The sequence below is a fragment of the Oncorhynchus keta genome, chromosome 8 (assembly GCF_023373465.1).
Source record: "Oncorhynchus keta strain PuntledgeMale-10-30-2019 chromosome 8, Oket_V2, whole genome shotgun sequence".
Lineage (NCBI taxonomy): Eukaryota > Metazoa > Chordata > Actinopteri > Salmoniformes > Salmonidae > Oncorhynchus > Oncorhynchus keta.
Window position 1 is genome coordinate 9,425,802 of NC_068428.1, and position 25,016 is coordinate 9,450,817.

Here is a 25,016-nt window from a genome sequence, read left to right on the forward strand (position 1 = left end):
GAAAACAAAATATGCTATCTAGAACCTAAAAGTGTTCTTCGGATCTCCCCATAGGAGAACCCTTTGAAGAGTCTTTTTTTGGTTCCAGATAGAACCCTCTTGGTTCCAGGAAGAATCTGGATCAGGTGGGCATAAATTAAAAGCTTATTCTATTGCCAACGTGTGTAATATAATCTTTCAAAAAATGTCAATGAATATTATTCTAATGTTACTGAATGCATCAAGAGTATTTTCAGATGTTGTTGTTGACAAATGCTGTGAAAATGCACATCAAATCAACAGTGTGATGTTTGAATTGAGTCTTGTGTCAGGTGAACTGTTGTGTCCTCATCTTTGGTCTGATAATTTCCCCATAATAAAGTTCTCTCTGTCATTTGCTACCACGGTCAATCATATGGTTTTTATAGTTCTTCCGTTAGAAACATTTCAATTTGGCCCTATCCATATAGGCCCGAATTCGACGAGTGTAAGGGGTTTAAGGCCTTTCTTCACTGGACACATTCACAGCCACACCATAAAAGAAGAAAATAAAAAATGCAGGTCAATTATAACCGTCCTAACACCAGACTCCACAGAATGACAGACGGCCATAGACTGTGAAAAGGTGCGGTGGTCTGAGGCGGCCGGGTCTATAGAATATAGTTTTGGGTTGTGCGTCTTGGATGAAAAGGCCTATTCGGTTGCAGCCGGCCTTGTTCGCAGTTCCCGGCGTCTCTACCGCAAGACATTGATTTAGTCTCCAAGGCACAATGCAAATGCAGACCCTGAACTGTTTGAATACTTGAGTAACAATACCCCGCCGGTTCCATGGGCTGATTGCAGAAAATGAGGGATGAGATGGAGAGGGAGAATAGAAATGGGAGAGAAATTGTTTTTTTTGCTTCCATGAGCTGATTGCTGAGAACAGGGGGATGAGTGAGAGAGAGAGAAAACTAGAGAAAGAGAGAAACACACACACACACACACATATATAGGAAAAGGAGATCATTTTAATTTTTGTCTTCTTTCTTTGCAAAATGCTGCGGGGGGGTCTAAGTTTTTGTTCAAAGGCTACTCCTCTTTGCACAATGTCCCAACTGGTGAATAATACAGTAATTGTTGAGTTATTGTTGCAGATTGTTGATTTTATTCTGTGCTTTTATCTCTCAGATACTAGACAACTGGAAGTACCACAAACCCAAAGTGGCCTCTTACTGGCTGGTAAAGTTGGATTCCACCAAACAAAGGAAGGTGAGTATCATCAAAGCCTGATTTGGATAGTGGCTCTTGATTCTTAATGAAGATGAGAGATGGGGCTGGGGAAATGTACCCACTCTTTTATAACCTACAATATATGGGTATACAGTATATCATTTATTTAAATTGTCATTGGACAGCTGTAAATATTGCAGATTATACCTTTAATGCTTGTATTTGTTGTCATATTGAGACATTTGGTAATTCAGTATACCAGCGTTTCTGGATGTGTGCAGATTTATCAGTGAATGCTATCAAAAACATTTCATTCCGTGCATTTCATTCCAAAAACTTGCTCCTCCCTTCTGGCCTCCCCATTCAGTCCCCTTGACAGATCTGGTTAGGTGAAAGCAATATGGTGGAAACTAGGAGGAGCTGTTACTTACACCTGCCTTGTTGTCTCAGATCTGTTCAAGGGAGTGAATGATGACTGAGGGGGAGGGAGGAAGTGGCTATGTCTTGCATCACTGTCGTTGACAGCCTTAGCTAGACGTAGCAAGGAATAACAAGCAGTAAACAAAAACAAAGTCACATCTGAAATGACATGAATCTTGTTGATCTCATATATGGGCTGTGGTGGTGGAATGTGCTGGAATGTATGCTACAGAATCTCTTGTCCCTGGGCCTTTCTAATGAACACCAGACATTGGCTGGGCTTGTAGCTATCCTAGCATTCTGCTATCTGATTAGCATCGGAGGCTGCCTAGTGATGGTGGAGGTAGCAGTCAAATAGAGACAATGTTTTGCTCTATACCCTACGCTAGCCCATTAATAGTGCATCTCTACCTTTAGAAACACACATGCTCCTACATCGACACACACACATATGCCAGAACACACGGGAACACACACACATCATGGCCATCAGTAATAAGTCAAGAAATCAAAGGCTCCACAACAATAGCAATTACATTGCTCTGAAATGAAAGAGAATGGAAAGGAGGGATGAGGGATCCCTCATTGACCGCCTGCAATCTCTGGTCCCTGTACTTCTCTTTCTGCCTTCATCAGATACTGCCTACCTACACACTCCGCCTGATTTCTGTATGTGTGCGCGTGTGCGTATTATGTGCTTCTTTTTGTATGCATTTGTGTCTGTATTGTGTGTGCATCGGCTTCCATGTATACACAGCCACACCAGCCAGCTAAGAAAGAACACTCCCAGTAAACTAGAAACCTCAGGTTAAAACTAGAAAAGTAAGGTTCAGTAGAAACTTTGTTTTTCTTGCTCAGCTGGCTGAAAGTATTAATATTAATGGTAGTGGAAAACTGCTCGTTTTATAGTTATAGGATAGCCTAATGGATTATAAATATTGCTTTCCAATTATTGAATTGACATAAAATTGAACAACAAGATATAGGCTGTAGTTTGATCACTTCCATTAAACCCCAGGCTTGTCCCAAAGGCTTAGACTACAAATGGTGTAGTTTTCCAGAAGTATTTTTCACACTTAGCGACCACTTTTTATCTCACGCGTCTGTTGATGATTTTGATCCCACAATGTTGGCAATTCTACAGGGGAAACAACTCGGTTGATCCCACAATGTTGACAATTCTACAGGGGAAAACAACTCGGTTGATCCAACAATGTTGACAATTCTACAGTGGGGAAACAACTTGAACGGTTGATCCCACAATGTTGGCAATTCTACAGGGAAAACAACTCGGTTGATCCCACAATGTTGACAATTCTACAGGGGAAAACAACTCGGTTGATCCCACAATGTTGACAATTCTACAGTGGGGAAACAACTTGAACTGTTGATCCCACAATGTTGACAATTCTACAGGGGAAATCAACTCTGTTGATCCCACAATGTTGACAATTCTACAGGGGAAACAACTTGAACTGTTGATCCCACAATGTTGACAATTCTACAGGGGAAATCAACTCTGTTGATCCCACAATGTTGGCAATTCTACACGGGAAACAACTTAACTGTTGATCCCACAATGTTTACAATTCTACAGGGGAAAACAACTCTGTCGATCCCACAATGTTGGCAATTCTACAGGGGAAAGCAACTCTGTTGATCCCACAATGTTGACAATTCTACAGGGTTAACAACTTAACTGTTGATCCCACAATGTTGACAATTCTACAGGGGAAAACAACTCTGTTGATCCCACAATGTTGACAATTCTACAGGGGAAACAACTAAATGTTTATCCCACAATGTTGACAATTCTACAGGGGAAAACAACTCTAACTGTTGATCCCACAATGTTGACAATTCTACAGGGGAAAACAACTCTAACTGTTGATCCCACAATGTTGACAATTCTACAGGGGAAAACAACTCTAACTGTTGATCCCACAATGTTGACAATTCTACAGGGGAAAACAACTCTGTTGATCCCACAATGTTGACAATTCTACAGGGGAAAACAACTCTAACTGTTGATCCCACAATGTTGACAATTCTACAGGGGAAAACAACTCTAACTGTTGATCCCACAATGTTGACAATTCTACAGGGGAAAACAACTCTGTTGATCCCACAATGTTGACAATTCTACAGGGAAACAACTCTGATGATCCCACAATGTTGACAATTCTACAGGGGAAAACAACTCTGTTGATCCCATAATGTGGACAATTCTACAGGGGAAAACAACTCTAACTGTTTATCGGATACAGTTTTGACTATTGGTTTTCTGAGATGAGTATCTGCACATTATCTACACAGTGAACATATTCCCATACCCCTTGTTAAATCAATATTTTCATTTGGACTTTTTACGTTGAATATGATCCGCGATTGCCAGTAGTCCTACAGTAATAATACAGGCATTTACAGATGAGAAAGGGTTTTAAGTGAAATTGTATAATGTGGTCAGCAGTTATGTGGTTGCGGTCAGTAGTTGTGGGGTTGTGGTCCGTAGTTGTGTTCTCAGTAGTTGTATGGTTGTGGTCAGTAGTTATGGTGAGTTGTTGTGTTGTTGTGGTTAGTAGTTTTGCGGTTCAGTAGTGGTCAGTAGATTTCTTAAAAGACAGAGCTAGCTAGCTAACTAGAGACATAAGAAACTTGCTAGTGAGCTAACTTGCTAGCTAGCTACATTTTTGGCCGTGAGAGCGTGAGAAGAGAGTCAAATGCGTGTCTCACGGCCAATGCACTTCTTATCTCACGCATTGAAAAGTACTGCTTTTATTTTTCTGATTAGTCAGCTCATTAACTTTCAACTGTGCTCCAATTTGTTTTGAAATTGGAGCATCTGCGCCTGTAATTTACCATCATGAGCGGAACCTTTGTCCTGTCTTGCCACAGCATGTACTGAAGTCAATTTATTCCACACTTGCATTAGTCCCCTCGTTTGGTGACTGGCATTTAGACTGTGACAACGAAAAGGCAGAAGACAGTATGTTTTAGCAGGGAAGTTTGGTATGGTGACCTGATCATTTTGTCAAATAGATTGTGAACCCAAAAGTGTAAGTATGATTTTAAAAAATCATGTGGTTAGGTTGTAGGGGCACATTTACGTAATCTTGTCTTCATGAGATGTTTTCTATTTACAGATCTTATTTAGGGGCTTCATAGCGAAGGGAGGGAATACATATGCATTCACTACTTTTCCTTTTTTTTTGGTGTAATTTTCACTAATTTTCACTTCACCAATTTGGACTATTTTGTGTATGTCCGTTACATGAAATCCAAATAATAATTAATTTAAATTATACGTTGTAATGTAACAAAATAGGAAAAACGCCAATACTTTTGCAAGGCACTGTAATTTATTTAGTCTGATCAGTGGAACAATTCTCATTCTTTACATTGGGCTAAAACACAACATTACTGCTCTTGTCAGTGAGAACACTGTAGTGTAATCACATATTTGAAATCTGATGTGCGTAATTGTGTCTTTGAAAATTAATTACATGAGGCTATGTATTTTTGCAGCCATTCATGGACAGTTTTGAATACAAATAAGCATTGGATTTTAAACACTTGAGGAATCAAATATAATTTTTGACATTTTAGTATTGTGCACATGCTAGGCAGAGAATGTATGGTGGGTCACAACTCAGAAACGCTTCATATTTGTCTATGTAGAGTAAGACTATGGCAATGATCTCCAACTAGTTGGCATAAACCACCTGAATTTTATATTCTTTAGATTTTTCTTGAAGACTGGGTGATTTTGACACGGAGCACTTGGGAAACATAGATCAGGGGTGGCCAACCCTCCTGGAGAGCAAGCAGGATTTTGTTTAAAAAAAAAAAAAAAAGTAAAAAAAAAAAATAGCATACTTTATATTTCATCCACCCCAAAAACTCAAATTAAGAATGTCGTCGAATTATGAGTGTTCATTTATTGTTCAAAACATCCTGAATACACCTGACCTGTGGTTTTTATTACAATACAATTCACCCTGGTCATAGGCCTAAGCCATGTCAAAATACATAGAATTGCAGGAAATTAGCTTTAAAACGGTGCAATTTTCCACCATCTAAGAGTTGTGCCACTGAAATTCACAGCAAATCTCACTCCAAGCTTTCTTCAAAAGTTGGCAGCCCTATAAACGGATTATTTTATCAGTAAAAAAGCATTAGTAGGACTATAGGAAACATCAGGTATTGAATTTACAAGTGTTATTTGACAATATTACAATAAAACAGCTTATTAAAGGAGTTACTTGTTCATATAAAACTGGTTCCTGAGTTGCTGGGCAATTAAGTTTAGTTTTGAACCACCATGTTAACTAATGGGAGTTTTTGGAATTACAAAAAATGTAATATTGTAAAAGGAGGTATAATAGTTATCAGAATGATTTTTGCAGGGTTTGTAATTTGGAGTGTTCTGTATCGTAAAAGGTGTATCAATAGCAATGTTTCAAAAATGTTATATTTTGGTCACCCAAGAGCTCCATGTTAAAATTAGCATTTTTAAGTGATTCTATTTTTTAAAGTACGATGACTATAAAAATCATATGTCAGCAACTCAAGTTAGGCCTCTCTGCACATTATAACGTGAAATGGTATGTTTCACATAAAAGCTGTAGGAGGAGTAGTGGTGGGAATAATAATAAGATGAAGAAGTATGACGAATGACAGTAGTGTGTTGCTTTGCAAGCACACTCTTAATTAATTATTGTGTTGCGGTGGTCTTTCATGCTGTCCCTCTGGCGTCTGTTGATACCTTGATTTATTTAGATTTTCTTTTTCTCTCCCTCCTATATCTCGTGCATTTTTTTCCATGTTTGATGAAGTTTCTTGCAATCGTACGTACTAACGTTTGGTCCTCTTCCTATCACTTTCCCTTTTTTTCGTCTGTTTCTTTAATGTCCCATGAAGGTTCTGGACATCGTCCGTACCAACGTACGCTCGGTGCTGCAGCGGCTTTGGAGGGAGCCCGACGTGGACAGTTTACATTTGTATCGCCTTTTCAACCGCGTCTTTAACCGACTGCTCTGGAGCCACGGACAGGGCCTGTGGAACTTGTTCTCCAACACTGGGTAAGTCTCATTCTCTCTCTTGTTGTCTCTCCGAATCAATCTCTCTCCCTTTCCTTTTCTGTCTCTGTCTTTCACTCTCTCTCTCTCAATACTTGATTTCTCTTCAATACTTGGTACTGTAGTTCTCAATCTCATATCGACCTCCATCCACTATGCACCTGCAAAGATATGAGAGTATTAACAATATGGTAATAGCTCCACCTTGCCCTCGTCCTCTGATAGACTAAGTGGAATTTTCACCATTGTTCTTACACCTTTCCAATTCTCTCAGATCACTCCAAGTGCAAAGAGGGTAGGGATCGTGCGTGTCTTTTTCTGCCTTGATAAGTGCATATTTCAGTAACACATGTCCAGAAAGTATGTGGCAATCAAGTATGTAACAACTGAAATCCATGCTACAGCATGATGATAACAGCATTTATTAGGCTCCACATTCTGCCCAATGCATGTTTGATTGACAGCTGGTGTACTTATTGACAGGCCCTGCCATGCACTGCTGTGGAGATGACAGACAGACAGACAGACAGACAGACAGACAGACAGACAGACAGACAGACAGACAGACAGACAGACAGACAGACAGACAGACAGACAGACAGACAGACAGACAGACAGACAGGCAGGCAAACATCCGGACAGACAGAGTAGACAGACAGTCCCTCTCATCCTGCAAAGAGCTACAGGGATGAAAGCAACACGTGTCTATCAGAGTCGAGACACATTTCTCAGTCTGCATAATGTGGCCACAGATCTTGTTTTCTTATCATCGGGGCTTTCTATGTGTCAGAAAGGAAGGAAGGAAGGAAGGAAGGAAGGAAGGAGGGCTAAAGTAGGTCCCATACTCTTCTTTCCTCACTCACTTCTGTTTGTAGAAAGGTCCTTTGATGTCTCTCCCGACTTTTTTTGTGTGCCATTTTTGTGCCGACTGTAAGTGGCTTTCTACATAGTGACTCATCTCACTCTGCATCCTTATAGAAACACACACACTCCTATTCACATATCTACAGACACACACACACACATACATTATATTATATCATCTTCAAGAGCCAGCTGTGGTGCAGCCAGCTTCTCATCTCATTGCTGATAAAGGTTCAACCTTTTCCTCCCTCTCCATATTCTTTTTGTAAGCAGTTAGCAGCGCTCGTCGTGGGGGGCTACGTGGGTTTTTGTATAGCTGCCCCGGCAACTGCCACAGCTGGTAATTGATTGTCAATGACCGAGTGTGCCGTACTGTAGCCTTGTTCGAGTCAGTGAGTGGCTTTATTTCACTTGATGAGAGTCCGAGTCTCCGGGCGGATTAGCCAGCAGATGCGGCTCAGGCACCACATGCTGCTTGCGTCTAATTAGGGAGCGCGCTCTGGAGGATGTGGGCCGCCGTAGCCACAGGATAAACGCTGCAGGGGGGCCCGGCGTCATGCAGCGTTGGAGCCCACCTCGCTACTCGCTAAGACCAGGCGGTGTAAACGTACACTTGAGCTCCACGAAACCCCTCGTTTGATATTTCATCTGAGCAACTTCGACAATCAAACGCCGCCGCGACTATTGCGGTCGGAATTTAACAGGGCTTTGAAAGGGAAAGAAGAAAAAAAACGGTCTCTAAACGGTTCAAAAACCCAAAGAATTGAGAGGGAAGAGGAGAGACATTAAAACGCCCCGACCCCTCAGTTCTCTCACTGTTCTGAGCCCCTCACAGTCGGGGGGAACGGCCAGTGTGATAAAGGAGGTTAAATGTACAGCATTTGTTTTATCCCCTATTATGTCTTTGTTTGTGTGTGTGTGTGTGTGTGTGTGTGTGTGTGTGTGTGTGTGTGTGTGTGTGTGTGTGTGTGTGTGTTCTGTGGCGCAGCTCGTCGTGGGAGACCATCTTCAGTAAGAGCAGCGAGGTGGTGTCGCAGCAGGAGCTCCAGTGTTGCCAGAGGCTTGTGCAGCTGTGCAGGGACTGCCTCCTCGTTGTCTACAAATTTGTCTCCGAGTCCCGGGGCTCGCTCACCGGCCTCAGCCCCGAATGGGACGACACTAGGTGAGGATCAACATCCAATCAACGTCCATTCCTCCTTTGTTTTCTACTGATGAAACAAATCATTTTTGCAACTGATATGCTTCCAACTTGAGTTGTAAAATTCTGTACACTTTAAAAAAAATCTTGTTTGAAGGTAGGAACTTTCCTGATGTTCCTGGGTTTTTCCCGAAATCCTGGTTGGGGGTAGAAACTTTCGCAGTTCCCAGGTTTTACAGAATTCCTGGTTGGAGGTCTCTATGCTAATTCCCTCCTGATTCTGGGAAGCCTCCAAACGGGATTTCTGAAAAAAAGTATTTGTTTTTTTACTCCAACTCCCAATATGGAGTTGTTAGTGAGACAACACACAAGACTTGGACAACGTTATGATTCCCATTGGTATTACAATGTTTCGAATCTCAGACTTGATGAAAATTCTAGTAGGGATCAGAATGTTATGTGTTGTGCACCCCACCAATATATATATATATATATATTATTCATTCATTTTCTTTCTCTATCTAGCACCTGAACCAAGTGGTAGGTGTTTATATTTCCTCTTTCAGTGTTTCTCCTAACAATACCTGGGCTAGGTGGTACCCCCCACTTCCCTGCCTAACTCTGTTGCCCCCCTGCCAAGCTTTAATATTACTCCTTAAACCCCCAACACGTCTACCCTTCCTAATCCCTAAAAAAAGTATGGTTTTCATTTGAAACTTTTGGTGCCGGCAGCTCACAGTGTCATTTCCGAACCTTTGTACCCCGACAGGAATCTCACCTGACCAACAACTGACCCCAGCCTCTATACCCCTTCTACAACTCTTCTATTTTTAATGTCGATCCTCATAAGACTTGGTGGGGGATTGGTTTTGAACGTGTAAACTTTTAATATGCGTCCCAAATGGCACTCTGTCACCAACAAATGTTCAGACACACCTACTAATTTTTCTTTATTTTTACTATTTTCTACATTGTACAATGATAGTGAAGATATCAAAACTTTGAAATAACACATATGGAATCATGTTGTAACCAAAAAGTGTCAAACCAATCAAAATAGATTCTAGATTCTTCAAAGTAGCCACCCTTTGCCTTGATGACAGCTTGGCATTCTCTCAACAGCTTCACATGGAATGCTTTTCCAACAGTCTTGAAAGAGTTCCCACATATGCTGAGCAGGCTGCTTTTCCTTCACTCTGAATTCCAACTCATTCCAAATCATCTCAATTGGGTTGATGTTGGGTGATTGTGGAGGCCAGGTCATCTGATGCAGCACTCCATCACTCTACTTCTTGGTCAAATAGCCCTTAAGCAGCCTGGAGGTGTGTTGGATTATTTTCCTATTGAAAAACAAATTATAGTCCCACTCAGCGCAAACCAGATGGGATGGCATATCACTGCAGAATGCTGTGGTAGCCATGCTGGTTAAGTGTGCCTTGAATTCTAAATAAATCACTGACAGTGTCACCAGCAAAGCACCCCCACAGCATGACACCTCCTCCTCTATGCTTCACAGTGAGAACCACACGTGTGGATATTATCCGTTCACCTTCTCTGCATCTCACAAAGACACAGCGTTTAGAACCAGAAATCTAAAATTTGGACTCATCAGACCAAGGAGAGATTTCCACCGGTCTAATGTCCATTGCTCGTGTTTCTTGGCCCAAGCAAGTCTCTTCTTTTTATTGGTTTCCTTTAGTAGTGGTTTCTTTGAAGCAATTCAACCACGAATTCAACCACGAAGGCCTGATTCATGCAATCTCCTCTGAAAAGTTGATGTTGGGATGTGTCTGTTACTTGAACTCTGAAGCATTTATTTGGGCTGCAATCTGAGGTGCAGTTAACTCTAATGAACTGCAGTAGAGGTAACTATAGTTCTTCCTTTCCTGTGGCGGTCCTCATGAGAGCCAGTTTCATCATAGCGCTTGATGGTTTTTGCAACTGCACTTGAAGAAACTTTAAAAGTTCTTGATATGTTCTGCATTGACTGACCTTCATGTCTTAAAGTAATGATGGACTGTCGTTTCTCTTTGCTTATTTGAGCTGTTCTTGCCATAATATGGAATTAGTCTTATCAAATAGGGCTATTTTCTCTATACCACCCCTACCTTTTCACAACACAACTAATTGGCTAAAACACATTACGAAGGAAATAAATTCCACAAATTAACTTTTATCAAAGCACACCTGTTAATTAAAATGCATTCCAGATGACTTCCTCATGAAGCTGGTTGAGCGAATGCCAAGTGTGTGCAAAGCTGTCATCAAGGCAAAAGGTGGCTACTTTGAAGAATCTCAAATATAAAATATACTTTTCTGGTTACTACATGATTCCATATGTGTTATTGCATAGGTTTGATGTCTTCACTATTATTCTACAATGTAGAAAATTGTAAAAATAAAGAAAAACCCTGGAATGAGTAGATGTGTCCAAACTTTTGACTGGTACTATATATAGTGCACTACTTTTGACCATAGCCTATGGGCCCTGGTCAAAAGTAGTGCACTATATAGGGAATGTGGTGCTATTTGGAACACAAGCTAAGAACACACAGGGCTACAATGTTAACAGGAAGTAATGACCTTGGGATTAGCGTGCAGGTTAGCAAGCCCCCTGAGGCCAGTTTAATTCAATTATGAGCCAGATGAGGCGCGCCACAAATGACCTTACGCCTGCTCCTTCCCCCAGAACGCTTTAGATGATTCATAACCAGCGTATATTTAACAGGCTATCACTTTGCACTTTCTAATTTAGTCATTAAAAAGGGTGGGGGTCGGGGGGATTTTGGATAGTCTGGATTAGGTCCCCATCAACATCATGAAGGGGAAAGTAAAAATTTAACAAATGCCTACATTAGTTTAAAACAAAGTAACTTTCGCTACTTTGTTAACTGTGCGCTTTCTCCCCTTCCTACAGTAAATAACAACTCCATTCAGATTATTAAGTAGCAGCCTACCAGTTTTTACGCCTGTCCTTCTCATTTAACTTTTAGTTCTGTCCTTTTAATTCCATCTTCCATTGATTCGTTTAGATTTCTCCTAATAACTTGCAATACGGAGGCTCCAACTCTGTCTGTGGCCTAGTGCCAGTTTTTTGACTTGTGATTGGACGACAACAACAGCAAGCTACACACGCCACTGTCATGAACAGCAAAATCAGTAGAAATTATAAAAATATCTCTTTCTTTGTGGGACACATGATGTAGACCATCTATATTGTGAATTCACATGGAATTGTATGATTTCTTTCTTACAGTTTTAACAGAAAACCAGCAGTTTAAACATTAAGAAAATGTTTCCATTTGTCACATCCGTAGTCTGGATACACCGACTTTGTCTGCGTTCCAAATGATACCCTTTTCCCTAATAGTGAACTATTTTGGACCAGAGCATAATAGTCGACTGTGTTGAAGAATCTCCTTTAAAGAACTTCATGCCTTATCTTTGAGGAACTTGACGCCTTTCAAATGGCAAGAGGCAGGGGTAGGAGTGGGGTGGTGTGTGTGTGTCGGACTAAACAATTATTTTGGGGGTATTTTGACGTTTCTATTGACAGGTATTATTTTAGAATATGAGGTGGGGAGATAGATGAGAGGGATTCAGCATAGAAAAGTGAGTGGCGGAACAGGTATTGAACCACTGCCTCCAGGGGAATATGTGGTTCGGCACCGACCAGCCAGCGGCCCACGTTTAGCACTCCTATGGGGAAAGTCATGCATATGAAAGAGAATTAAGCAACCTGCCTGAATTAATACTATTTACCTGCTTAGCCCTTGAGGGGTATCCTTCCCTCTGTCCATTCAAATACTACATTGGTCTACCTCTCAACGTCCTGTGTGTGTGTGTGTGTGTGTGTGTGTGTGTGTGTGTGTGTGTGTGTGTGTGTGTGTGTGTGTGTGTGTGTGTGTGTGTGTGTGTGTGTGTGTGTGTGTGTGTGTGTGTGTGTGTGTGTGTGTGTGTGTGTGTGCTCACCACGGAAGCTCACCATTGGCTGCGGAACCAGCCGCCTCCGCCCATGGCTCGTCTTCCTCTTCCACTGCCTCTTCTTCCTCTGCCATCTCGCCCATTGACGCAGGTCTATGCTCGATTCAGTGACCTCTATTCCTCCCCTCACTCTGGCCTCACCCCTTTGCTGCCTACAGTCTGACTGAGTCCTGACCAGGGTTAATCTCAATTTGCTTGGAAAGACCACACATTGCAAACATCCAAATGTTAGTAGAGACCGCTTGCTAGTTTTAGAGGCAGCTTTATATTTTCTAGCAAAGAGCAGTGTGGTAGCTGACTATCTGTGAATAAGTTCATTGTTTCTTCCCACAGTTTGCCATGTTAATTAGCTAGCTAGCCAAACGCAGCGTTATGTTTGCTAGCGAAGAGCATTGCTGTAGCTAACTGAATAAGTGAATTATTTCGCCCCTCAGCTAGCTAGCTAAATGCAGCATTACGTTTGTGAGAAAAGAGAAGTGTGGTAGCTAACTCACTGAATATAGTTTCACCCCACAGTTAGCCAAGTTAGTTCGCTAGCTAAAGTTATTGACAGTTAGTTAGCAACTGCTCCTACACTCTTTCACTAGCTACCGTAATGCTTTCAAAAACATGGTAATGACGTGTCTCCAGTTGTGTTTACACTTTCCATTTAAATTCAGTCAACTCTGGACAGGAATCAAAATAAAAAATTCAAGAATCCAAACATCTTGGACCCTTGGACTTTCAATTCACCATCTGAATTTGACTGAACTAAAAATGGAATTGAGCCCTACCCCAATTCCCCACTGCACACCTTCCTGCTAACTGTGGCTTACTGTAGCTGTGTCCCAATAGTCTCAGATAGATTCCTCACCTTGTCTCCTTTTTTCGTCAGACTTAGTCTAAAGGTCAAGAAAGCTGACTGGTGAAAGGACAGATTAGAGGTTATGTAGGAAAGGAGGCAAGGGAAGTAAACAAATTGAGACTGTTGGGAAGCAGCCTGTCAACATGCAATCGCAAGAGACTGTGAGCCCTGGCCGGCCAATAACCTAACCTCTTCTCGTCACTTCCATTGCACTGCGTGCTTAGCACAGTTTCACAACGATGGCCATCCTTCCTTTGATTCCATCAGACACTTGTGATTGCCCCATGGCCACCATGGGGCTGGTTACAGTTCTTTTGTCATTAGCCACATGCTTTGTCTCGATGGGGTGACATTATGTCTGCCTATGAGAAGAGTACCATCTTGCACCTGTCACCTCCTTCTGCTAGCCTGTGACTCATACCCTACTCACTGCCGTTGTGTCTGGACCCCCTGACCTGCATCCTTATGCTGCCTGCTTACCTGACACACACACACACTAACATGCTCGTAAATGCACACATATGCAACACACACGCGCATGCCGAACACACACACTCACACTCTCACATACGCATTTTACACAGACATATATTCTGCAGCACACACACACTGGAGTGGGTCTCAGTGATGAGAGACAACCTTAAGCACTTCTCATGGTAGGAGTACAGAATACGTGTCAGTGATCACTTACAATAGGTCTGAGAACAGACCTTCTCTTTCTGTGTGGGCAGAACATATGAACATAGTCACACAACAGTATTATTGTGAGCCTAGATGGCTTTTCACGCTAGTGAATTGAACCAAACTGAACAGACCAATATTTACTGAGCTGGCTTGGTTACACATCCAACATAGCTGCTTGAATCCAGCTGAAAAGTACAATGTGAATTATTCTATTCAGTATAGTTAAGGTTTTGGACCTTATTTCATTTTTTCCCTTTTTTTATGAATAACAATCAGGTTAATTGGGTTTTGTCTGTGGAATCGGTCAAAGGTGACCTTTTCCGTACGGCTTTTGATCATGTTCACTTCTTTCACTTAGTCAAGACTCTGTTATTCCGCTTGGCAGTTGTGTCGCTAACAGAGACCTTGAACAGTGCAGGGCCAGTTGGAGGTACTCCACATAATATAGCGGTGAGTTTGGAGCTCGTTCTCTTCACACTGACGATTTGAATTGAAGCAGGCCTCCACAGCAGTGGCTTCTCCTGGACTTTCAACTGGCAGGTTACTGCAAGCAGCTCATCCATGATCAAAAGCCCAAGACCTGGAAGACGTGTTACAGAGGGTCCAATTAACTGCACCCCCGCAGAGTGATCAGGGCTCGGAAAGTGTCGGGACCGTATCACGCGTTTGGCCTACCTGGTGTGGACAGAATGTTCTCTGTGTGAATTCATGAGAAATATAAAGAGAAAATAGTACACACAATCACTAACCACCACCCACAAGCATCACCGCATAGTTCATGTTTGAATTTCAATTCTTGCAGTGGAATTTCCATACATTGGCCAATAAGTGTTCCGTGGAAGAAATATGGTTATGCCTTCCGGGAAGTGTAACACACACCGAAGTTTCAGACTGAACACGGTCTAACGAGTTTGTAATAAAACTCAAACAGAACAGATATCAGATACAGAGGAAAGCCTTCAGGAGAAATCAAAGCTTCTTCCAGAAATGTATCCCTATTCCCTATGTAGTGCACTAAACACTTTTAAACAGATTAGGGAATAAGGTGCCACTTTGGACACAGACCGACATAATCAGAAACGAGGAAAGGGATGAACCCGAAAGGTGACAGAAAATCCTGCAACACCATCTTAAACTGTAAGTTTAAAAGTCAATGTCCCATCCGAAACCATTGTAAGCAGTGCCCCTGAAGTGGCGAGGATGTAGCGAAGCAGTGCAGCAATTCGAGAGGGTATTGGCTAAGTAATCCACCCTCCCTCACTCTCCTTCTCTTCTGGCCTTGCTCCATTGAATGGTTGAGCTCCAGAACAGGCCAAGTAGTACTGTGGGTGGGTAGTTTAACAACCGCAATCGAAAGTACCCGCACGGCCCACTTGAGTGGTTTTCAAGGACATTCTACTTGAACTAAATGAAGTTAATTTGAATCCTGCCCAACTCTCCTGGGTCTGGCTCTATTGCGGCAGATGCCCTCGACGCAGCAAGTCTTTTTTTGGTCGACTTTAAAAAGAAGAAGAAGCAGCTCGACTAATTTGTCCAGGAGATATTTTACAGGGAAAGTATGTCAGAGTGAACACTGTTATCTGCCAGCAAACAGAAGAACATTAATTCACACCATAATCCATATGGTTCAGTTGACAAACTGTTTTATTAGTTAGCCATTCAAATCTGTAAAATTCTATCAAGCTTTTTGCTCAAATGCCATTTTCGTTCTCCCTGAGTTACTTCATTGATGTCCCTTGCCATTTTGAACGAGTTCAAATGTTGATACATATAGTTAAATAACATATTATACGCCTTGTTATAAGACATTATACAGGTGCATACATGCTTATAAGTTATTAAGCAAAGTGTTACAGCGAGTTGTTTCTGTTTGAGCTGTACTCGTATTTAAAGAGGAAATCTGCAATTCAAACAATAAAGTGGTGAACACGCCACTTTTTTGGTAATTAGCTTAGGCATGGGGCTGGAGAAATGTAACCACTCTCAAATTCATAAACAGAGCAATGGATGCAAGAATTGACCATGCATGATCTCAGAATTATAGTTTTAACCATGTTTTGAGGCTATACAGTGTTTGTTTACAATTACATAGTTTACAAACAAGGTATTTAAACAAGCTTATATTTTAGGTTCTGATGGGGTGTAGGACAGTTGATCTAAGCTCATTAGGCATTTGTAAGTTATATTCTTCATCAATCAATCGGTTTACAGCATTCATTTCAAAGTAAAGAAATGGGCAAATCAATCACAGATTGCTGTTTTATTCAAGCTCTCCGTAGCCGATGTGAGTAAGACCTTTAAACAGGTAAACATTCACAATGCGGCAGAGCCAGATGGATTACCAGGACTCGTACTCAGAGCATGCGCTGACCAGCTGGCAAGGGTTCGACTGACATTTTCAACCTCACCTTGACCCAGTCTTTAATACCTACATGTTCCAAGCAGACCACCATAGTCCTTGTGCCCAAGAACCCCAAGGTAACCTGATGAAAGGACTATCGCCTCGTTGCACTCTGTAGCCATGAAAAGCTTTGAAAGGCTGGTCATGTCTCACATCGACACCATCATCCCAGACACCCTGGACACACTCCAATTCTCATACAACCCCAACAGATCCATAGATGACACAATCTCTATTGCACTCTACACTGCCCACTCCCACCTGGACAAGAGAAACACCTATGTGAGAATGCTGTTCATTGACTACAGCTCAGCGTTCAACACCATAGTGCCAACACCAAGCTCATCACTAAGATAAGGGCCCTAGGACTGAACACTGCCCTCTGCAACTGGATCCTAGATTTCCTGACTGACTGCCCCCTGTTGCTGAGGATAAGCAACAAAACATCCGCAACACTGACCCACAACATGGGGATCCCTCAGGAGTGCGTGCTTATTCCCCTGCTGTACTCTCTTTTCACCCACGACTCCAACACCATCATTAAGTTTGCTGACGACACAACGGCGGTAGGCCTGATCACTGATAACAGTGAGACGGCCTATAAGGTAGAGATCAGAGATCTGGCAGTGTGGTGCCATGGCAACAACCTCTCCCTCAACGTCAGCAAGACAAAGGAGCTTATTGTGGACTACAGGAAACGGAGGGCCGAGCACATCCCCCATTTACATCGACTGAGCTGTAGTGGAGCTGGTCAAGAGCTTCAAGTTCCTCTGTGTCCACATCACTAAGGATCTATCATGGTCCACACACACCAACACAGTCATGAAGAGGGCACGACAATGCTTCTTCCCCCTCAGGAGGCTTAAAGGATTTGGCACGAGCCATCATATCCTCAAAATGTTCTACAGCTGCAACATTGGGAGCATCTTGACTGGCTGCTTTACCGCTTGGTACGGCATCTGATTGCATCCTACCACAAGGGACTACAGATGGTAGTGTGTACGGCCCAGTACATCACTGGGGCCAAACTACCCATCATCCAGGACTTTTATACCAGGTGGTGTCAGAGGAAGGCCCATAATTTTTTCAAAGATTCCAGACACCCAAGTCATAGACTGTTCTCTCTGCTTCCGCACTGCAAGCGGTACCAATCAGATTTCTCAACCAAGTTACGAACCAACAGGACCCTGAACAGCTTCTACCCCCCAAGCCATAAGACTGCTAAATAGTTAGTTCGGGTAGCTATTAGTTAACTATTTAACTATCTGCATTGGCCCTTTTTGCACAAGTTTTATTTTTTACTCATCACATACGCTGCTTCTACTGTTTATTATATATCCTGTTGCCTAGTTACTTAATTCCTATTTATATGTACTGTACATATCTACCTCAATTACCTTGTACTCCTGCACATTGACTCAGTATTGGTACCCTGTGTATATAGCTAAGTTATTGTAATTCATTGTGTATTTATTATTACACTGAACAAAAATATTAATGAAACATGCAACAATTTCATGATCAATTGTAGACCACACTATCTACCAAGAGAGTTCTCATCTATATTATTCGTAGCCGTCTATTTACCACCACAAACTGATGCTGACACTAAGGCGCACTCAATGAGCTGTAAAAGCCTATTTGGAGGAGGTCAGAGACCTGGCCATGTGGTGCCAGGACAACAACCTCTCCCTTAATGTGATCAAGTCAAAGTAGATGATTGTAGACTACAGGAAAAGGAGGACCGAGCACGCCCACATTCTCATTGACGGGGCTGTAGTGGAGCAGGTTGAGAGCTTCAATTTCCTTGGCGTCCACATCACCAACAAACTAACATGGTCCAAGTACACAAAGACAGTCATGAAGAAGGCACGACAAACCCTATTCCCCCTCAGGAGACAGAAAAGATTTTGGGTCCTCAGATCCTCAAAAGGATTTACAGCTGCACCATCGAGAGCATCCTGAGTGGCTGCATCACTGCCTGGTATGGCAACTGCTCGGCCTCCAACCGCTAAGCACTACAGGGGGTAGTGCATACGGCTCAGTACATCACCGGGGCCAAGCTTCCTGCCATCCAGGACCTCTACACCAGGTGGTGTCAGAGGAAGGCCCTAAAAATTGTCAAAGACAGCCACCTAGTTGTAGACTGTTCCCTCTGCTACCGTACGACAATGGGTACCGAAATGCCAAGTCTAGGTCTAAGAATCTCCTAAATAGCTTCTAACCCCAAGCCATAAGACTCATGAACAGCTAATCAAATGGCCACCCAGACTATTTACATTGACCCCCCCCCCCCTTTTGTTTTTACACTGCTGCTAGTCACAGTATTATCTATGCATAGTCACTTTACAAATTACCTTGACTGACCTGTATATATCCTCGTTATTGTTATGTAATTATCTTGTGTTACTTTATGATTAAAAAAAATAATAATAATACATACGTTTATTTAGTCAATCTTTTCTTAACTCTATTTCTTGAACTGCCTTGTTGGTTAAGGGCCTGCAAGTAAGAATTTCATGGTAAAGTCTACACCTGTTGTATTCGGTGCATGTGACGAATAACATTTGATTTAATTAGAACAGATCCAGGCGCTCTAGATTCACTTTCTCATGCCATCTCACCTCATACTGGAGTTATTCCCACCTTCTCTACCTACTGTATATATTTTTGCCAGGTGTCTAGGTGTCTATTTGATGGCTGCAGATCTCATAGTCATAGCTCATCATTAGAAAGGTACTGTATTTTAGTCTAGGCTGAAACAAAAGGGGAGACGTATCCTCGTCTCGTGAATGTGTCGTCAGCTTGCAGGGATAATGGGCTAATGCGGCCATGATCTCTTTGCTGTGACCCTTTGGGCCTCTAATCCTCCTCTCATTATGTCCCTTGTCCACCTTCCCCCTCCTCTCTTCCCTCCATCCTTCCCTCCGTCTGTGCAGGTATCTGCTGCCAGTGACCTCCCAGTTCATCATGAAGTGGCCTTCATCCAGCTTCGGCCATGTCTCCTCGGCCATGCCGCGCTCACGCAGTCTGTTCACCACCCGGATGGGTCAGTTCTGACTGACCGCCCAGGCCCACCCTCATGAGCTGTAACCCCCAGCCAATCCCTCCTCCCCTCCACTAACCAGTTGAGAGGGCTGAACTGGTGGACCTTGGACCCCTCAGCGGCCCCACAAAGGCCAGAGCATATGGGTGAGATTAGTGACACCCTTGCTCTGCCCAGAACACTCCAATGTTCCAACAGGACTCTTGATCTGAGCTCCACTTAGTGTCAGACAATGGGTCATTCTCATGTGCCCCGACCCAGTCTTTCTCTGTCTCTCTCGATCTCGCTTTATCTCTCTTTCTTTCTCTCTCTCTCTCTCTCTCTCTCTCTCTCATTGTACCTGACATTGCTGTAGTATATCCGCTCACTGTACAGTTACAAGTCAAAGTACTGTAAAGGAAACAGAACAAGGTTTCTTACATTTATTTTGTCAAATGTTCCATGAATGCAGTGAATGCTGACGCAGTGTGCAGATGGAATGAGATTAACAGGTTATCCCTTTGTTGAGAAAAAAAATAAGCTTTTTTTTGCTGGCTATGAAAATTGCTAAATGTATTTTGGTGCTGTTTGTATTTAATTTATTTTTTTAACTTATTTCAATGTGATGCTTTAGTTTACATTGTTTTAACAGTCACTTTATGCTCCTGTCAATACAACCCAAAGTACAGTAGAGCGAGGAAAGATTCATTTATTTTAAACAATTGGGTCAATTGCAACCAACAGGTAGAACGTGCAGCTGCAGGTTAGCGCTTGATTTCTTAAAACGCAACTACACTATTCTGCACTCTACTGAGATATACTCTACTCAAGTACAGTAAAGTATAATACAGTACATTATAGACGTTTATGTTTGGGCCACATTAGAATATAATTTGTAATTTGACATACCTTGATTAGACTCTAATTTAATAAAAATATAGGTTTGTATTAACAAAATCGTGATTGTTTTGAGTTGATTTTAGTTCAGGAATAGTTTATTTTCCCCTTTTGATAAGAAATTACCATACTGTATTAAGGCAAGTTATTAATGGATTAAATATTGGAAATGAAAAGTAAGTATACCAACACAAGCTTCACATTAATAAAATGTATAGCGTAAATTGGCACAGTAGATTATCGCTTGTAAACGAGGAATTACCTTATTGCAGTTGTACGGAATGATTGTCATATATTTAAATCTGTGCTTAATCCCCTCAAATATTAGGTTTAATTTATACCGAAGATAATACCCAGAGGGCTAAATAGTCTTGAAAATGTTTTGCAGCAACCGGGACTGAAAGTTAACATCGACATCAGCTTTAGGGAGGGGTAAAATGGCCGCCAATAGTGGTTGCAATTGAGATCGGCAGTGTGGGTGATTTTAGGGCATATTGATGCTTTAATGAGAGACCGTGCTCAATGTTGGTTGCAGTTGACCCTTAAACGTTTAACTATAGCTTATATTTTGGGTCTGTATTGACAAGTGCAGCACAGTATAGCCACAGAGTGTCTAGAATGTTTATTTCCAACTAGCGAGCCAAGCATCCCTGCTACTTAGTGAATGAGTTGACTTTGCAGCCTCACCGTAGGGAGCCAAAATGGATTCTCGGATATTGTCTTGTTGAATATGCACCTTGCAGTATATCACAATGTGGCTGGGTCATGTACAAGGTCAACTACATTGTTGACGACATTGCAGTCGTCTGCCATTTCTCACAACGTCTGTATAGGTGTTTATAGAAATCTGACGCCCGACTGGGAAGTCGTTGACATGGCACGCATGCTTGCTGCGTGCAGCAAGACTGCAATATAGGTGATTTGGAACATGACCAAGGACTTACTCCACATACTACTTATGATGCTGTAAGCAGTAGTTCTTGCATGCATAGATTATAGTTCTACACCCAGACGTTGTCCATAGACAGAACAACTGCATTATGGGAAATACTTGAATTTTTGTGTTGTTAAATCTTTTGGTCTGCGCTCGCATTAAATACACAAATTTAGATTTTTGGGTATCTTTCATTCAAGGGTTTTTCTTTATTTGTACTATTTTATACATTGTAGAATAATGATGAAGACATCAAAACTATGAAATAACACATATGGAATCAAAGAAAAAAGGGTTAAACAAATCAAATTATATTTAATATTTGAGATTCTTCAAAGTAGCCACCCTTTGCATTGATGACAGCTTTGCACACTCTTGGCATTCTCTCAACCAGCGTCACCTGGAAGGCTTTTCCAACAATCTTAAAGGAGTTCCCACATATGCTGAGCACTTGTTTTCTGCTTCGCTTCACTCTGCAGTCCAACTCATCCCAAACCTTTTCAGCTGGGTTGAGGGCGGGTGATTGTGGAGGCCAGGTCATCTGATGCAGCACTCCATCACTCTCCTTCTTGGTCAAATAGCCATTAAACAGCCTTGAGGTGTGTTGGGTCATTGTCCTGTTGAAAAACTAATTATAGTCCCTAAACGCAAACCAGATGGGATCACTGACAGTGTCACCAACAAAGCACCCCCACAGCATCACACCTCGTCCTCCAAGCTTCACGGTGGGAACCACACATGTAGAGATCATCCATTCATCTACTCTGCGTCTCACAAATCATCAGACCAAAGGACAGATTTCCACCGGTCTAATATCCATTGCTCATGTTTCTTGGCCCAAGCAAGTCTCCTCTTCTTATTGGTGTCTTTTAGTAGTGGTTTCTTTGCAACAATTCGACCATGAAGGCCTGATTCATGTAGTCTCCTCTGAACAGTTGATGTTGAGATGTGTCTGTTACTTGTACTCTGTGAAGCATTTATTTGGGCTGCAATTTCTGAGGCTGGTAACTCTAATGAAATGATCCTCTGCAGCAGAGGTAATTCTGGGTCATGCGTTCCTGTGCTGGTCCTCGTGAGAGCCAGTTTCATCATAGCGCTTGATGGTTTTTGCGACTGCACTTGAAGAAACTTTAAAAGTTCTTGAAATTTTCCGAATTGACTGACATTCATGTCTTAAGGTAAATGATGAACTGTCATTTTTCTTAGTTTATTTGAGCTGGTCTTGCAACAATATGGAATTGGTCTTTTACCAAACAGGGCTATCCTCTGTATACCACCCCGACCTTGTCACAAAACAACTGATTGGTTCAAACGCATTAAGAAGGAAATAAATTCCACAATTGAATTTTTAACAAGACACCTGTTAATTGAAATGCATTCCAGGAGACTACCTCATGAAGCTGGTTGAGAGAATGCCAAGTGTGTGCAAAGCTGTCATCAAGGCAAAGGGTGGCTACTTTGAAGAATCTCAAATATGACGTTCATCACTTTTTAGTTTACTACATGATTCCATATGTGTTTTTTCATAGTTTTGATGTCTTCACTATTATTCTACAATGTAGAAAATAGTACAAATAAAGAAAAACCCTTGACTGAGTAGGCTTTTGACTGGTACTGTATGTGTTGTATCACATATGGATTGTATGACATGATTTAGTGTGTGACATTTATGAGTGGGGGGGCAAAAGTGGTTGCGATAACGTAATTATGTCATTGGCACCTCTGATGTCATACTTGTTGTCAGAGATTGGAACTAAAATTATTTTCCAATCGTTCCGAGCAGAGCCCTTATTTTTATGTTCTATTCCGGTGGTCCCACCAGAAAATAAAGTTCTGAACCGATTCGAACACAAAAAAGTAATGGTTCTATAGTTCATATATAAATGGAACATGGGAAATCAACTTTGTTTTTACATTCAGCTCATTATTTTACTCCTCCAATTAGCGCTGATAGTGTAGCTTGCTCTGGAAAGGGTAAAATACTTTTGACTGGTCAGATAAATGCAGGCGCGAGATGTGACTGAATTTTTACGGCTGGGGAGAGAGCAAGAGAAGAGGGGTGGACATGGAGACGGCTTGGCTTGAAGCGCTGAACATCATAACGTGAATTGGAATATGTTTAGGCTATTAGTAGCATTATAACATCACCAAATTACAGAATTATAGACTAGACTTTAGGAATATTTGTTGAAGTAAAAATAACATTATTAAATGTTTTTCAAGATGTATAGATAGCGGTTCTGTTCCGGAACACTGGAAATCACTTTCGTTCCTGGTTCTGTTTCCGTTCCTCTGACAATGTCGTTTGTTTTCGGTTCTGTTCCCTGAACCGGTTTGAACCCCTGTTGGTTGTAATACGAAGTTTTGTAAATGTCTTGTTATGTAAAACAAATCTTACTAGATAACAACAAGAATATGATTTATTTTCCATGACGTGATATCGTCATGAGAAAGACATCTTTCCCTGGTTGTAGACATTCTCAATCTACAACTAGAAAATGACATCATTATGATGTCACATGTCCATTTTTGAGTCTCTTTGGCGATTCTCTGTAAGTCGTACTGTTACTGCAGTGCTTTGCCTCGTCCGAGAAGCTGCCATTTTGTGTTTTAGCAGCTGTGTCCTATTTCCCACTCCCGCAGGTACAAGTGCCAGTGCAAACAGTGAGGTGCCAATACACCGCATATCCATTCACTAATGTGTTCCATTGGTCTTTAATTAAGGTTAATTAAAGTTAATATGTGATCAATTACAGTAGAAACCCTCATTAGGAACTATTTAAATGTTAATAGGGAGAAATGCAGTATTACGTGTCTAGGCTAGATTGTGTTACTTTTCTCACATAATTTATGGGTTCGATTTTCAACGGTAATAGGAAGCAGTCAGACTTCATGATAAAGTATACTGTACGTTTTACAACAACTCTCTTACTAATAGGTGTGGCGGGAATTCTGTGCTAAAAATGTATTTTCCCCTTACACTTTGCTGAATATTAATTCACAATGCCAAATATTTTATTTTGCCTGAACTTTGTGTTATTTAAGAGAAATACCTTTTCAGTTGAGGTATGGATTTTTAAGTTTACATAGCAATAAAATGCTTAAAACAAAAGAGGTTCTCAAGTTTCTATTATTATTTATCCTATATCGGCATAAGGGTGCTTTGAGGTTCCATGTAGAATCTTTTTGAAAGACATATTCAGTATGAAGCGAGCCATTGAACTAGTTGGTTCTATATACATTTACATTTAAGTCATTTAGCAGATGCTCTTATCCAGAGCGACTTACAAATTGGTGCATTCACCTTATGACATCCAGTGGAACAGCCACTTTACAATATAGAGCCTTTACTTCAATCCCAGTAGTCCATCTGAGTGACTGTGCTTGGTCTCTGTGCCTTTGATAGCCTGACAGAGTGACTACACGACATGTAGCTATGACAGGCTGTCCATGTTAGCCCTGACCCGGATCACATTTCCCATTTGGAAATGTCAAACTTCACTCATGTCAAGGACTGTGAGAGAGAGACCCGCAGCCCTGTCTTGTCTTGACCCGG

At 41.6% G+C, this 25,016-nt stretch overlaps 1 protein-coding gene across 2 annotated transcripts in view; it reads left to right on the forward strand.

The window, feature by feature from the left end:
- The window catches only part of ttll7 (tubulin tyrosine ligase-like family, member 7), a 139,929-nt gene extending 115,357 nt beyond the window's left edge, over positions 1–24,572 (forward strand). Inside the window, exons 18-21 of one of the 2 annotated variants that reach the window (XM_035774593.2) lie at positions 1,150–1,230; positions 6,532–6,692; positions 8,542–8,715; positions 19,544–24,572. In XM_035774593.2, coding sequence (XP_035630486.1) covers positions 1,150–1,230; positions 6,532–6,692; positions 8,542–8,715; positions 19,544–19,664 — 537 coding nt within the window. In that variant the 3' untranslated portion in view covers positions 19,665–24,572. Of the gene's footprint in view, positions 1–1,149; positions 1,231–6,531; positions 6,693–8,541; positions 8,720–19,543 lie in introns of those variants that run through there. The other variant, XM_035774594.2, reaches the window with a different exon arrangement.
- The last annotated feature ends 444 nt before the right edge of the window (positions 24,573–25,016 follow it).